At 44.8% G+C, this 16728-nt stretch overlaps 2 protein-coding genes across 3 annotated transcripts; one reads left to right on the forward strand and one right to left on the reverse strand.

Annotated features, from left to right (window-relative positions):
• Window positions 1-1104: 1104 nt before the first annotated feature.
• LOC101775178 (probable RNA-dependent RNA polymerase 1) lies at window positions 1105-7038 on the forward strand. The gene is made up of 5 exons (XM_004953791.2): window positions 1105-1204; window positions 2059-2603; window positions 3322-5177; window positions 5463-5613; window positions 5893-7038. The coding sequence occupies exons 2-5, from the start codon at window positions 2073-2075 to the stop codon at window positions 6724-6726; spliced, it is 3372 nt and encodes a 1123-aa protein (XP_004953848.1). The 5' UTR covers window positions 1105-1204; window positions 2059-2072; the 3' UTR covers window positions 6727-7038.
• A 3575-nt stretch (window positions 7039-10613) lies between these two features.
• LOC101775577 (MACPF domain-containing protein At1g14780) lies at window positions 10614-16317 on the reverse strand. Of its 2 annotated transcripts, none has more exons than XM_004953792.3 (8): window positions 15751-16317; window positions 14590-14831; window positions 13330-13528; window positions 13132-13251; window positions 12872-13055; window positions 12574-12743; window positions 12394-12458; window positions 10614-11523 (listed from the first exon to the last, which is right to left on the reverse strand). In XM_004953792.3, the coding sequence occupies exons 1-8, from the start codon at window positions 15991-15993 to the stop codon at window positions 10857-10859; spliced, it is 1890 nt and encodes a 629-aa protein (XP_004953849.1). In that variant the 5' UTR covers window positions 15994-16317; the 3' UTR covers window positions 10614-10856. The 2 variants fall into 2 exon arrangements, with proteins under 2 accessions (XP_004953849.1, XP_004953850.1); XM_004953793.3 differs by having other exon boundaries at window positions 13132-13218; window positions 15751-16316.
• Window positions 16318-16728: the final 411 nt, after the last annotated feature.

A 16728-nucleotide genomic window follows, 5' to 3' on the forward strand; every position in this document is an offset into this window, starting at 1 on the left:
ATGCGGCCCCTGTCATTTCAGCCTATCCAATTCCTTCTCTTTGTGACATGACTATATATCATTTTTGGCAATAAAGTTTCCATGATCGTTAAAGCAACCATGTAGGATTTTAATGAAACCACCTCAGTTGAGTTGCTGGCATGCAAAATTTTAAAAATCACCTCAACAACATGCAAAATATTTGCTGATCCAAAAGCTAGGATTTTACTAGGTTTTATGGGACAATTTTTGAATCTTAAGATTGTATCCATTTTAAAAAAAACATGAATGACCCTTGAGGTCCGATATTTTAAAAATCACCTCAACAACATGCAAAATATTTGCTGATCCAAAAGCTAGGATTTTACTAGGTTTTATGGGACAATTTTTGAATCTTAAGATTGTATCCATTTTAAAAATAACATGAATGACCCTTGAGGTCCGAGACATGACATTTCACATTATTAGGCTTCCAATCCCTCGTTAAAGGATCATGGTACCAAGCCCTTTCACAAGCCAATTCAATTCTTAATTATTTTAGCCATAAATATATAAAAAAATTAGCCCGATTCTTTTTACCCCATCCTTAAGTTCGGGTCTCCACCCCTCTCATCCGGCTCTGGGTCTTTGGATTATTGAGTTATTGAGTTAAAATTTAATCCATGTCACATCGAATCTTCGAAGGTTAATTAGAAAGACTAAATATGAGTTAATTATAAAGCTAATTACACAGATGGAGGCTAATTTGCGAGACGAATCTATTAAATCTAATTAATTTATGATTAGCACATGTTTACTGTAGCATCACATTGTCAAATCATGGACTAATTAGACTTAATAGGTTCGTCTCGCGAATTAGCCTCCGTCTGGGGTAATTGTTTTTTAATTAATCTATGTTTAATACTACTAATTAGTATCTAAACTTCGATGTGATAATTAGTCTCCATCGGTACAATTGATTTTGTAATTAATCTATATTTACATTCTTGTCCCGGAACCAAACGGGGCCTGCCGTGTCACGGAAAAAAATCGACGGCGCTGCGCCCTCCGACTCTATCCAATTCATCCCAGAAACCATCGGGCCCACCATCCCGTCACCGTTTAAAATGTTACGTGCACATTGACCGACTCTAACACAAGTCTCCTCGCGCAGCCCGCCGCAATCACCATTGTTGTTGGCGACAGAAACCATCGCGCTCTCATCGGCGAGCAGCCGCAACAGAAGGTGCGATCTCTTGCGCTATCTGACTATCTCCCCCACTTCCCGTCCCCGGCAGCCTCCGCCTCGCCGGCGGGCGCGCGGGGTCGCGGAATCTCGCCGTGCGTGCGATAGCTGTCTTCAGTGCTCCCTGGGTGCTGCAAATTTTAGGTTGCCCCTTTTTGTATCGGTGGATTTGTTGCGGAGTTGCATGCCTTTTCGGTCCTTCTAGGTGGCGTGAGAGGGTGATCTGGTGCTAATGCTTGTTTTTTCCGTGGAGATTTAGTCGGGGGAGGAAGGGTTTTGGGTGGTTTAAGCGGAGGTATCTCAGTTGGAGTTGCTAATAATGACGTGATGACCTTTCGTGTTTTTCCTTTTTTTTTAAAAAAATATTTTTCTCATTTTATTTTTGAGGAGGATTAAATGTGGGGAGTGCAGCAGTGGAGACGTTGGGGTGTACGCACGTGTGTCTGATGATGATCAACGAACGTGTGTCTGTTTGTTGTTGCTTACTGAAGGAGCGACCTTTCAGTGTTTGGTTCTCTCGCCACGTTTCTGCTACTGCATTGCCGTGATTTAAGTTCCTGAGGGGGAAATGGGATGCTTTATTTTTGTAAGATATAATTATGTCTCATATCGAATCAGACAATGAATTATCCAAATACGTAGATTCCCGGTATCATCATATTCCAGTAAAGTCGTGATGGTTGAGTGTTTCTGTTCTTTCATATGTCCTTGTTTGCTTCTTTAATTTAGAATCTGTCTGGAGTAAGAGACAAGTAAAATATGTGTTTCCTGAAGATTAGGCCTGGCTTATATATCCAGAGCTATGTGTCCTTCCTAATGACTAATTGATTTTATCACAACTTGTGTTGTTGTAGTTGAGATATGCACCATGGGAAGGACTATTCAGGTGTCAGGATTTGCTCTAACTGACAGTGCCGAGTATGTCAAGGATTTTTTGGAGCGAATTGCCGGCGCTGGAACCGTCTATGCTCTCAAGCTCAGGCATCCGAGGAACATCACTGCAACCTCAAAGGCGTTTGCTATAGTTCAGTTCCAGACACAGGAATGTGCTTCCTTGGTAGAAAATGCGGCCCAAAGAAATGCTCTTCGGAGCAGATGCATTTATCTGAAAGCCAGACCTGCAGATCGTGACATTGTTCCAAGACCAAGAATTGCAATGTTTTCTCTGGATGCTGCTGCTCTGCATTTGGGTTGCTTGGTTAAGGAAAACATTCTATATACCCTTTTTAGTGTGAGGAATATTTCGGTTCAATTTGGATTTGATATGAAAAAGATTTACTTTTACCTCTCCTACAATCTTATTAAATATAAGCTTGAACTTTCTTATGAGAGTATATGGGAGATGCAGCTTCATCGCCCCCCTGCTTATTTGTCACAGACAAAGTTCCTTTTGTTTCAGGTTTGTTTCCTGTACAATACACCTTTCTTGGAGATTTTCACTGCATTTTTTTTAGGTTCTACCTTCTTAATCCTCTGAAAGATACATAACTAAGTGATGCAAGCATAACTGACTACAAGAATGAGTTATTCTTATGTCTTTCTTATCTTATACATCTTCATATTTTCTTTGTATAAGTCTATAAATTGTGAACCTTTTCATTTAGGCAAACTTTTCCTTTTTATGGCTATATCTTTTTAGCATACTAGGCAATCCAGTCACATAAGTTTTTTTTATCCTCTGAAAGATACAGAAATAATTGATGCAAGCATTACTGACTACAAGAATGGGTTATTTCTTACTAATGTCTTTCTTGTCTTTTCTTTTTTTTTCGATCTTCTTTGTATTTTGTCTATGGTGCACCTTTTTCATTTCGGCAACCTTTTCTTTTTATGGCTCTGTCCTTTCTAGTATACTGGGAAATCCAGTCACATAAGATTATGTTAAATGACTTTAGCATACTTTTTAGTTTAGTGAAATGGAAATGACATGTTGGCTATAAATAATTTCCAATATGACATGAGTTTAGCATATTTCTAATTTCTAACATTATACCCATCCAATCAGTGATCCACCACAGTAGTCAGTTATCAATTTTCAGCTACTTAGAAATGCTGCTATTTGGTGAAAGTTTTGAGCTTTAGAGTTCAGATAAACTCAAAACTTTGTAATGTTTCAGGTTCAGGCAGCTCCTAAAATTTATGAATTGCTCCCACGCCGTTCAGGTCTTATGTATGAGGATCCTTTCTTCAACTGGTTTAGGGACGACACAGATGAACAGTGGACAAGGACTATTGATTTTACTCCATCAGCTAGCATCGGGCAATCATCTATTCTCTGTCTGGAGGTGCCACAACAGTGTGAGCTCCCAAACATTGCTGACTACTTTGTTTACTATAAAGAGCACAATCTTGACTTTGAATGTCAGAAAGGGTATTCATATTCCTGTGGTAACAGCTTTGTTCCAATTGTGAAATCTCCTGATTACATAGAGGTCCCTTATGAGATACTCTTCAAAATCAATCATTTGGTTCAGAATGGGACACTCAGTGGGCCAACATTGGATGACAACTTCTTCTGTCTGGTTAGCCCAAAACATGTACCTATTGATCATATAAAGCGTGCACTTTTAAAGATGTCATATTTGAAAAGCACCTGCTTGAATCCAACAAATTGGTTAGCTCTGCAATACTCAAAAATTCGGAAATCGCGCTATGCACTGCAAAGGTCATCTGGTATATCTCTGGATGATGGATTGGTTTATGTCCACAGGGTGCAAGTTACCCCTGCTAAAGTGTATTTTTATGGACCTGAAATAAATGTCTCCAATCGTGTTGTACGGCATTTCTCTGCTGATTTAGATAACTTCCTTCGGATTTCATTTGTTGATGAGGACTGTGAGAAGCTCCGTTCAGTTGATTTGTCACCTCGTTCTGCTTCTGGAAATGATGCCAGGAGAACTGCTCTGTATAATAGAGTTCTGTCAGTCCTTTCAAATGGCATCAGTATTGGTGGCAAGCACTTTGAGTTTCTTGCCTTTTCCTCAAGCCAACTCCGAGATAACTCTGCATGGATGTTTGCTTCTCGGCCGGGATTGACTGCAAGTGACATCAGGAAGTGGATGGGGGACTTTCGCAATATCAGAAATGTGGCGAAGTATGCTGCAAGGCTTGGTCAATCTTTTAGTTCCTCAACAGAAACTTTAAAGGTACCCAGGTATGAGGTGGAAGAAATTCCTGATATAACTGATATAACAGATGGCACGGAATACATATTCTCTGATGGAATTGGAAAGATCTCAGCTAACTTTGCATTGGAGGTGGCTATGAAGTGCAAATTGAAACGCTTTGCTCCTTCAGTTTTTCAGATAAGGTATGGCGGTTACAAAGGTGTTGTCGCTATTGATCCAGCATCAAATCGTAAGCTTTCTTTGAGAAAAAGTATGTCAAAGTTCCAGTCCGAAAATATCACCCTGGATGTCCTTGCATACAGCAAGTACCAACCATGCTTCTTGAATCGACAGTTGATCACTCTTCTCTCAACACTCGGAGTTAGTGGTACTGTCTTTGAACTAAAGCAGGAGGAAGCTGTGAGGCAGTTAAACAGAATGGTAACTGAACCGCAGGCTGCTAGTGAAGCAATTGAACTTATGCCCATGGGAGAAGTAACTAATGTAGTTAAAGAATTGTTGTCATGTGGCTACCAGCCTGATCATGAACCATATCTTTCCATGCTGCTACAAACTTTTAGAGCATCCAAGCTGCTAGAATTGAAAACAAAGTCAAGGATATTCATCCCACAAGGACGGGCAATGATGGGATGCTTGGATGAAACCCGCACACTGAAGTATGGCCAGGTATTCATTCAAGCTTCTTACTGTGCAGATGACCATCGCAAATTCGTTGTAACAGGAAAAGTAGTTGTTGCCAAAAATCCTTGCCTCCACCCCGGTGACATACGGGTTCTCCATGCTGTCGATGTTCCGTACCTGCACCACATGTTTGACTGTGTTGTCTTTCCACAACAGGGACCAAGGCATGTATTTTAACAATATAATGTCATGTTTACTAGTAATTTTCAACAAGCTCTTTTCTTAAGAAAAATTAATCCTTGGTTTCATATGTTTGTACCAATAGAAATCTTTTGAATGGCACTGCACGTCAAGTTAAAGTTTTAGATTGCGTAACCTTTTTATTAGTTAAGTTTGGGTATTACTGATGGCTATGATGTTGTCCATTTTTGTCTTATGTGGATGCTAATCCTTGCATTGTGACAATTCTTCTCTAAACCACTTTCAAATTCTGGTATTCATGGATGCAGACCGCACCCTAATGAGTGTTCAGGGAGTGATCTTGATGGGGACATATATTTTGTTTCTTGGGATCAAACTCTTATTCCAAGTCGTATGGTGGAGCCTATGGACTATACTCCAGCACCAGCAGACATATTAGACCATGATGTTACAATCGAGGTAGTTTCTAATTTAAAACCATTCATCTTTCACGCAGTTGTTGCAACACTTGATCTATTTGCATTAATGCTATCATTAAGTTGTGTGTTGGTCTTTGAGTTGCTTTTTCTCATTGGCGTTTTTCTCCTGAACAATAAAGTATTTAGTTGTATTTCTCGGAGTTAAACATTGTGTGCTCGTGGTGCTGTTATATTCAAATTAAATAGATAGAATCATCATCCACTTGTGAACATATCTCATACCATGCTTTGAAATGATCGATCTTATTATATTGTGCAGGAAATACAGGAGTATTTCACAAACTACATAGTTAATGAGAGTCTGGGGATTATTGCCAACGCGCATGTGGTCTTTGCAGATAAGGAACGTCTTAAGGCTGAAAGTTTACCGTGCATTAAACTGGCCAAGCTCTTCTCTGTAGCTGTTGATTTCCCAAAGACTGGAGTGCCGGCTCTGATTCCACCTGAGCTACATGTTAAGGAGTATCCTGATTTTATGGAAAAGCTCGACAAAGTCACCTACAAATCAAGTGGTGTGATTGGGAGGCTATACAGGGAAATAAAGAAGCACACTCCTCACATAAAGCACTTTACAAGGGATGTAGCAAGGCAGTCTTATGACACTGATTTGATTGTTGATGGCTACGAGGATTACATTTCCGAGGCTGTAGAGTTTAAGGAAGAGTATGATTTCAAGTTGGGCAATCTTATGGACCACTATGGCATAAAAAGTGAAGCTGAGATAATTAGCGGATGTATTCTTAAGATGGCAAAGAATTTCACCAAGAGTAGTGATGCTGATGCAATTAGAATGGCTGTGAGATCTTTGAGGAAGGAAGCTAGGTCATGGTTCAACGAGATGAGCACGGGCGAGGATGGAATTGGTCAAGATGCCATAGAGGCCAAGGCCTCAGCTTGGTATCACGTTACTTATCACCCACAGTACTGGGGCAGCTACAATGAAGGTTATGACCGGCCACATCTTATCAGCTTTCCATGGTGTGTATATGACAGGCTTTTATGCATCAAGCAGAGAAGAAATTTCCTCAGAAAGATGGAGCCTGATTTGACGTCCCTCCTTAATAATATGAATCAGAACTTGAGATTCCATTGAGCACTGCCAGCAGGTTTGCTCTTGTACATATCCTCATCATTTGCAATCAGCATGTTGATTGTGGTGCATGAATGGTCTGATGGATCAAGGCAGGCAAACCGCTACGAGCTGATATCTGGTGTATATGCGACTTGGAACTTTTGTGTGCCGTCATTTCACTTTATGCTTGTAGCTTGACTTGCATTGGAACCTTGATTCATTTTTCGCCTTATTCTGAAGTTTGTAAAGTTTCTACCTTCGCTTAGTACGACTAACTACAGATATGTTGCTTATGAATGTTTTTAATGTTGGTGCTTCCGTCATCGGGTCAAATAACGCTTTCTGGTTCTGCAACAGTTTTTGGTTGCCAGTCATGCCATGCATTCTGTTCAGTTAACTGTATGGAACTTCCCTTAACAAAAATAAAATGATACATCTCGTTTGCAATGTTAATTTGCTACCTTGCAGCAACATTCACAGCACTCTTACAAGAACCAAAAACATGAAAGAATGGTTGAAAAAACAAAAAGGGCAAACAAGCCTGTTCGGCTGGATTTATAAGCCGATTGAAAAGCTGAAACAGCTAATTTGTTGTGAGAGAAAAACACTATTCGGTGGCTGATAAGCCGGCTGAATAAGCTGAAACTATTCAGCCGAAACGAACAGGTAAAGATGTGTTCTTACAGCGGTTGGTTTTGAGGTTCAGAAAAAAACTGTACAATCTCTGGATGATGAACATCTTGTCAGTAAGCTAAACTTGACGTGCAGCGAGATCCTCCCGTGTCCCGTTGTCGACGTCGAGCCTTGCGCCGGTGACCAGCCAGTACCCAGGGCTGTCCTGCGGCCCCATGGTCACTTGCGAGGTGTCCGCGAGCCTCAGCATCTTCTGCGCGGCCACCGGCACGGGCGGCCAGCCGGCGAGCACGCCGGAGTCGATGTTGACGGGGCTGCTGCCTGTCCTGTGAACTGCCACTGCGCCGCCGCTGGAAGACCCCGCGGAGGAAACGGCAGAATGGAGGCTCGACTTCCCGGACAGCCTCGCCGCGCCGCGCGCCCACCTGGACTTCCCGGACAGCCTCGCTGTCGCCGGAGGGGAAGGGGGAGTCCCGAGGGAGGAGCACGGAGGATCTCGCAGGCACAAGAGGGACTAATTTGAAAATACCAATTTAGGGGGTATATGAAAATATTTGGATCCCGATTATTGGTAGGGGGTTTTCTGTAAAATAGTGGATCAAATTAAGGGGGTTTGTGTAAAGTTTGTCCAAAAACAGTGAAACCAATTTAATTAGTTGTATTTTATTTTCCTTTATGCATTAAAAATTCTTAAACCCTAAGGAAAAAATAATAATTTTTTAAGTATTTATTAATGCCTTGACGAAGGTATTTAAATAAATACTTAATCTTTATAAAAATAAATAAAATTCTGAATAATGTTTTATTATTCACAAATAATTATTAATCCATTGAATTTAAGTTTTTTTAGATTAGAAATTAATTATAATACTTTTCTTGGTAGTTAAAGGAAATTAAAATTGTGGGTTAATCTTTATGGGTAGATTAGTGCTGGCTTGTAGCTTTATCATGAAAATGAGTTGTATAGTCTTCTGTTTCAACAAGTTTTGCATCTCTGACTTTGGCATGCATCTTATCATAGTAACAGAAGCCTCGGAAGTGGATTTCTCGAAAATCTCTGAAGAGCCTCAGGAATTTGAAGGGGTTATTGAATTGATCCCTTGTATGGAAGGATCTTCCGAGGATACTAACTTTTTTGTGAATCAAGGCAAGCCCCGGTGCATCTAAGCCTATCTAGTTTCAGAAATTATTATTCATGAAATTATTATTCATGAGTCCAAGTATTGGTTATTTTCTTATGTATGCATTAAGTTTAGGAGTTGATTGCAACATGCTCTTGTGTATAATCTAACAAGACATCTTTGCCACCTGTAATCATCCTATGCTTAGCAATGCTTAGATACCTTTTAAGTAACTTTTGTTACTCAACCTTTAAGGTAAATTTTGGTCATACATGTTAATCAAGGAAAATAGCTTGAAATTTTGGAAAGGTGGACAGAAGCTAGAGATGGTAGTTCTGTCAACTAAGTTAATTTGGTTAAGGCCCGTCGTTGTCTTAACCTTTGATCAAGTGATATTATCTGATTGCTTACTATCTCTGGGGACCAGCAAAGCTCGATAGGTTAGTTGGCTCGTTGATTGGAAATATTTCGTACCCGTGCTTGACGTGTTGGAGAGTGGCAGGGGCGTAGCCTGAAACTCACATGGAGATCAGGCTAGACGTGGGGTCCCATGTGGGGGGTGCGTCCCTGGGTTCGGGTAGTTATATTTTCCATCTTTGGGTATGGCTAATCGAAAGGTTGTTATGCACAACCTGATCCGTTGTGCATAGCTGATGATGAGGTATCTCCCGCAGGATGTAAATCGGTCCGGATCGCTGCAATGCTCAGTTATGAATGCACTTGATCATCGCTTAAGCATCGTAGAGTAATCAAGTTGAATAAATATTTTCCTAAAATTAATATACTATATGACTTAGTTCCATCTGGTTGCTCAAAAATGTTTTATTCACCTAGACTAGTTAGGTAACAACTAAACTGGAATAAAATGATAAAATTAAGGTTCCACTAAGCTTTCCGCAAATTTGTGAGTCAGCCAGTACACCATAAAGCTTTCATACAATATTTTTAATCTATATATTAGTCAGGTCAGTCTTGTTGAGTACCCTCGTACTCAGGGGTTCCCTTGTTCTTGTTTCCAGAAGCATAGCAGGGGACAACCAAAGAAGAAGTCCCGAAGAACTAGGGTATTTATGGGTCTCATAATACCTAGAATAAAACTTAGTTGTATAATTACTTGCCATTGGACTGGTTTCATGTTCAAAACTCCTAGCAATGATCTAACTTGCACTGTCAAGTTTATTTCAATCTACGGTTTGTAATAATTCGTACCTCCTGTATGTCTGTAAAAATGTAATATTTGTTGATGCTTGCCCATCGTGGAAGCAATCCTAAGGTATGGCTATGAAACACGTCGTGGATGTTTCGAGGCATCCTAGGGACACTCGACGGACTACCGGGCTTACACTATTTTAAGTGTGTTTTGTATAATTATTGTTCCAACAACGATTAGACGCACTTAAGCCAATTTAAGTCGGACGGTTCCGCCACAGTTTCATACCTGATGGGTGAGGTTATGGGCATTAGTTCTTGCCCACAGGTGAGGGTACGGGCATGAATTCTCGCCTGCGGGCAAGACGCGGGTAAGAAACCTTACTGGTGGGTATATGTCAGGTTACTCGAAACCGAAGTAGTACGTAAATTACCACTCATCAAAGTCCAATTATATAGATATGGTCAAGCTCACCAAGAAATTCTAGCCTTTATATTGTAGTGTTTATACATGACTAGTGAGATGCTCAGATAAGATACCCTACTATATTTATTTGGCTTGTGTGTGGCTACTAGACAATATTTAATCCTTATATTGTAGTGCTTATTTGGCTTGTGCGAGTGAGACTTATGCGTGTTTATATCATTTTGTGGATGGATTGATCACCGGTTGTGAACTTTGAATTGTGTTTATTGCTTATATGGTATTGTGGTTGTCAAATTATTGTTGTGCTCGTTGATATGAATTTGTTGACATGTCTTTATTATGCCGCTTGACAGGCGCCGATACCCGCCGGGTACCCTGTGGGCACGGGCGCGGCCATAGAATTTTACCCGAAACGCTTCGCTTGTACGGGTAAAATTCATCTTGTCGGGCATGCTTTTGGATGGGCAAATGCCTTACCCGCACCTTGCCCAACCCGTTGCCACCCCTAATTCCAACTATGTTTAGCTGCCAGTCATCCATGCATTCCGTTCATAGATATTACAAGGGTTGCACTTTACTGTATGGAATTTCCCTTAACAAAAATAAAATGGTACATCTCGTTTTTTTGAAAAGTAGGTACATCTCGTTTGCAATGTTAATTTGCTACCTTGCAGCAGCATCCACAGTACTCTTACCAGAACCAAAACATGAAAGAATGGTTGAAAAACAAAAAGGGCAAACAAGATGTGTGTTCTTACAGCGGTTAGTTTTGAGCTTCAGGAAAAAAAAACTGTACAATCTCTGGATGAATGAACATCTTGTCAGGAAGCCGGGGCAAGCAGGGAAAACTTGACGTGCAGCGAGATCCTCCCATTGTCGACGTCGAGCCTTGCGCCGGTGACCAGCCAGTACCCAGGGCTGTCCTGCGGCCCCATGGTCACCTGCGAGGTGTCCACGAGCCTCAGCATCTTCTGCGCGGCCACCGGCACAGGCGGCCCGCCGGCGAGCATGCCGGAGTCGATGTTGACGGCCTCTGGTTTACTCGGCTGCTGCCTGTCCTTCTGCGAACCGCCACTGCCGCCGCCGGAAGACCCCACGGGGGACACAGCCGAGAGGAGGCTCGACTTGCCGGACAGCCTCGTCGCGCCGCGCGCCCACCTGGACTGCACGACGGCACAGCCGGGGAGCTCGGCGTAGAGGAGGCCAAGGTGCAGTACGTCGGTGGAGTCGTGCGCCGCGACGTGGAGTCGCGCGCCCGTCACGACCCAGGCCGCGCGCCGGTCGCGGTCGCCGGCGCCGGCGCCCCGCCACCCGGGGTCGTACTTGACCGGCGCCGTGCACACGCGCGCGAACATCCGCCACTGGACCGGCTCGTAGAAGCGGTCGTCGGAGGCCGCCTCCGACCCTCGCCATGCCGGCGGCTTGTCGTGGCGCGCGGCGGCGATGAACGCCGGCGTGGTGGACAGGTGCTGCAGGTGGATGGCCAACCTGATGCACGAGCACGAACACGCTATAAGCAAGTCGGAAATCGAGGCCGTAACAACTGCGCAGGTATGCAACCGCTAGCAAGGTCGGACAGGGGCGACGGTGGCGAGAGACGGGGTACGCGGGGGGCGCGGAAGAGGAGATTCGGTGGCGATGGGAGGAAGAGGAGATACGCAAGACGAACGAGATCCCATTCACGCGGCGACGCGGCGCCCCTCGCCGTCGCCGGAGGGGAAGGGGGGAGCCAACATGGAGGAGCACGGGGGTCGCAGGTACAAAAGGACTATTTTGAAAATTATTAGGGGGTTTAATGAAAAATATTGGATCGCGATTATTAAATCGCGATCCAATTTAGAGGGTTATATGCAAATATTTGGATCGCGATTATTGATCGCGATCCAAATTAGGGAGGTTTATGTAAAATTTTGGATGCGATTCAATTTAGGGGGGTTTGCGTAAATTTTCTTAACAGTCCGGAGCAAGCTTAATGGCGACTTCGGGCGGCGCCGCCGCCGGGAATCCGGCGTCGGCGGCGCCGAAACCACCCCAGCTCCCCACTTCGACGATGGGGGACCACCAGATCTACTAGTCCCCCGCCTTTTCCCCCGTCGCTCCGCCACCGTTCCCTCGCCGCGGCGGGCAGCTGGCACCCGCTCTTGCTCAGGCCGTGCTCACCCCTACGCCGGCGGCGACCAACCACCGGCAGGCGGCATCGATTCCTCTGCTCCCACTACGGAAAAGCCTGAATGAGAGGGAGACGACGACGGATGGATCTCCAGATTGTTTTTCCTCTTGTTTTTTTAACAAAATTATTCAGTTATCCATCAAGAACAAACGAACTCGTATTTCCAGTGATCAGGGAACATGTCTTACCGGTTGTGTTTCTTGCCCTCCAGGTGCAGTCGCATCCCAGTGACCGGCAATTTAGGAACAATCACCTGCATTTTGTTCAGTGATCATGTCATCTTTCAAAGAAACGAGCGATCATCTCACTGGTTTAAAAGCCTGCAAATTCTATACTGAATCTGCTAGCATTGGGTACAGAATCCTCACCTGGCTTGAGCTGACATAGAGCTTGGAACCCAGCGGGCTGAAATGCAAGGCCGGGCTGGAGCCCTGCCGGTTGGAGCACGGGCCGAGGGGCAGCTCGCCGAGCACCGGAGCCCACATCTTGTGATGCTGGAAATCCAGGAAGTACTCGAGGTCAGCGACATGAGGTTTATCTGTAAGTAACAATCACTTTCGGCTGTCATTTTGCTTGTTACTATGCGCCGCTGATGATAAACTACTAGTTACTGATGGCCACCTGTGCGAGCCAAATGTGTATGGCAGATGGCAATGGTGTTCTTACATCTGAGATAGAGGTTGATGGCGTGCGAGAGGTAGCCGGCGCCGGCGACGCCCTTGATGAGGGAGGTGATGGGCACGGCCTTGACGCTGATCAAGTCGGGCATCGCCGGCACGGTGAGGAGCCACTCCGAGTGGCTGCCCACCGTCGTGTTCCCACCCCTCTTGGAGTAGATCACCGTCACGCCCTGAAGAAGAACCAGCTCAAAACCTCAGCGAAATACTCTCTGCCTACTTTGGTCACAAGATCGTAACAACTGTTACCTCTTTGGAAGATACCAGCGTGGTGATCCCTGCTTGAAGCCGCTGCTGTGCTACCTGGGCATCGAACACGTTGAAGGCCTCCGGCATCTGGCACCATTTCAGTGTTTCACCGTGAGAATTCTACTGCAGTCATTTTGAAATTACTACACTGCAGTCTACAACAGTAACTAACACTGTTAACTAAGTAGTAATTTGGACCTTGAGCTTGTCTTTGGACTTGCCGCGCAGGGGAGGCATGGCGCAGGCCCCGGTGAAGAGCTGGTCGCCGAGCCTGTCGAGATGCTCCTTGATCTCCGACGGCGACAGAGCCGACGACTCGTGCTGCTTCACGTACACCACGTCCTGCCCGCCCATGCTCAGCCCCACGACCACATGCGTCCCGTACTTCTCGATGAACCTGCACAATCATACGCCCACCGGATCGGATCAAGTCAGCCAGATAAGTGTCAGTGTCAGCGTCAGTTCAGAGTCTGAGAGCTACGCGTCTGGTCTCCATGGTTCAGCTCGTCAATGCCGAACCTGTCGGCATGTTCGATGGGAGTTCAGACTTGTTCAGATTCAACAATGACGGACAAACAAATTCGAGGAAAAAAAAAGGGAGATCTATCATCTATGTGTGTGTACAGGTCAGAACACGGTGCATCATATTCAATCAGCTGAAGAGCTAGATGTCTGGATTCTAAAGCAATCGGAGGCGATGAACCGCGTTGTTTAGTTTAGAGCTAAAAAGAATACCCTGTCCCCGTTTGTTGCAGCGGATCTTGGACGTTGGACATCTGAACTGCTTGGTGCTTGGTTCTTCAGACCTGGAACGAGTCCAAGTCTTGCAATAACTGCCTTCGTTAGCTTTTGCAGTTGAACGTAGCGTGATACGGAGGTTTCGGAAAGGTGATCGAAATTCGAAAACACTTGTTTGGTGAAGCCAAGGAAGTCTACGTCGTCGTTCCGCAGGCATCTAGCCCTTTCAAGCTCTCTGTCCATGTCACAACTGTTCTGTCCTTGGGCGTACTTGCATGGTGACACCAACGTTTCAGGACGTAGAGCCGCCGCCGCCGCCCATGCGTTGTGAACAGGATCCTTGGTCGGGAATCTCCGGAAGCACAAGTCTCGGCTCAGCAGTTTTAACCTGTTCTCGGTGTGAACTTACTGTTTTGTAGTGATGCTGCGTTCTTGATCGACTGTCAGAATCACGGCCGACTAAACCATCAATCGGCAGTTTAGTCATTGCCACTCGTAACCGCTACGAGCTCGACACACTCGAAACCATTCGCCTCAACTTGCTGGCAGTACTGATGAATAAGCGACTTCCATTCCCTCCTTTTCATGATATTTTGGTAGAAATGGTAGAAGTTTTTTTTTTATGCAGTAGCAGTGCTACTTTCTGAGGACTAAAAGGGAAAAACAGGCCATAAAAAATTACTGTGCCGCAACGCAATGCGGTTAATTTTGCGTACGAACCTTGCGATGGCGGCGGGGTCCCAGGCGGCCGGGACGTCCCGGAGGACGTGGTCGGCGAGCGCGAGTGGGCGGCGGTCGAGGCGGAGGTCGAAGAGGGAGATGAAGTAGCCGTCCATGGCGAGGCATTTGGTGGCGGGGGCGTCCTGCGCCCAAGCGCCGCTGTCCAGGTCGAAGCACGCGTTGAAGAGCCCCGACGGGATCTTCCCCTCCACCGAGCTCCGCTGGTTGAACAGCTCCGACATCTGCAACATTCTTCTCTGTGAACTCCGTGAACATTTTTTTAAAAAAAAATTATATCATCTGTGATCATAGTTTAACGACGTGTACTCTTGCAGGAACCAGCAGGATGCAGAGGAAGATGAACTGCATGATCTCTACGGCTTCCCTTGGGTCAAAGTCAAACGAGGGATCGTCCAATTCGACGTGCAATAGTTTATACACGGATGATTCCTAACTTACACGGAATTTGATTCGATCACAACATGGAATGTGCATAGTTTACTATCAGGACCACCTAGGCTAATCGATATTTTTCTCCCTCTTTCTTGGTTGCTAATATTCCACTCAACTGCAGCATTCCTGACGGTTGACATGGACAGTAGTGCACCACAATTGGGTATAGATTGCTGGAGAGACGTTGATGATTGCTTCTGTTGGTGGGATCACGTAGATTTGCTCAAAGTCCACTCAATATATTTAAGGGGAAAAAATCTCTCTACCAACACTAAATGTTTTTAGCTGAAATTGAAGTTTTATTTCTCCAATTTAGTGAATTAATATGGCATCTGAATTCCCTAATAAGAATTAGCTCACATCCTATTAGTTTATACATCTTGTATTGGAGAGGGAAAGAAAAGTTTCTATATCTTTAATGGAAGAAATGAGATTCAGGCTGAGGACTGAAGATATCCTGAGACAAAAACAATGCAATCTAAAACATAGTTTCAGAGTTGCTAGCTTCTAATTGAACAGCACACTCCTTTTGATTATATTCAAACACTCAACTTATAAAAAAGAAACAGCTCAAGTTTACTTCTTTTTAAAAAAAGTTTTTCCTACAATTTATACAGACAACAACTTTAAGCAAAAAAGCTCAAATGGAACAAATGATCTGATGATGTCAAGCTTTCATGCACGGTATTATTGGTACGCATTGCTAACCTTGCTGAACTCGAGCACGCCGGACTTGAGCCGGACGCGGTCTCCCTTGCCGCACTTGACGTCGGCGGGCGCGCCGGCGACCGTCCCGACACCCGGCACGGCGAGCGGCGCCGTCTCGACGCCGCCCCGCTCGACCAGGCACCCGCCGGCGTCCTTGCAGTACTTGAGACTCATGTCGCACGTCATGTCGAAGCCCCCGCCGAGGCACCTCACCGCCTTCTCGGCCGCCGCCGCCACGGCCATCGCGCGACTTGCCTGCTCCTCGCCTGATCTCTGGCCTGGTCTACGATTCTATGCCGCCACCGCTGCCTGCAGCCATGTCCTGCTGGTAGGCTGCTACTGGTTGACTATATATGCCATTGCTTGTGCCTTGTGGCAACAAGTAGTGGCATGCCTTGGGAACTCTAGCGACATGTTGCTGTTACATACCGTGAGGATGTCAAGGACTTTGTGTTCTTGGTGTCAAACCAATCAAACAGGGATCTCTCTCTTCTTTTTTTTCTGCCTTTTTTTTTTTGTTTTTGAAACGAGGTTGCTGGTTCTTGTGGTGTGAATCATGAGTCATGAGTGAGTAGGGGTTGTTGCTATATATGGGCAGAAGAAATGGGTATGGAGAGGACAGAGGAGACATGAGTGGCAATGCTAGTGGGAACCGAAGTTCCTTTGGTGGGCTTACCGAAAGGTTGAAGTTTGACTGACGGCATGGTGTTTCTCTGTTTTGAGTTTTAAGTTTTAGCCCTTGTTAGCGGCACTTAGAATTAGAAACCAACAAGCTTGGGTTTCTAGGCCGAGTATGAATTGGAAATTTGTAGAAAAGATCAGACTGCTGGCCCCATTTCCGTTTATGCAGACACATGTCTTAGCTCTAAAACCTGAACATGAAGTGAACTTGACTTCTCTGATAGACTGAATCGTCCTGTCCAACAGATCAACACCGTGTCGCTCGCAATTGGAGCATGTTCGTCGGTTACGCAACGA

Source organism: Setaria italica, chromosome I, assembly GCF_000263155.2.
Source record: "Setaria italica strain Yugu1 chromosome I, Setaria_italica_v2.0, whole genome shotgun sequence".
Taxonomy (NCBI): Eukaryota; Viridiplantae; Streptophyta; class Magnoliopsida; order Poales; family Poaceae; genus Setaria; species Setaria italica.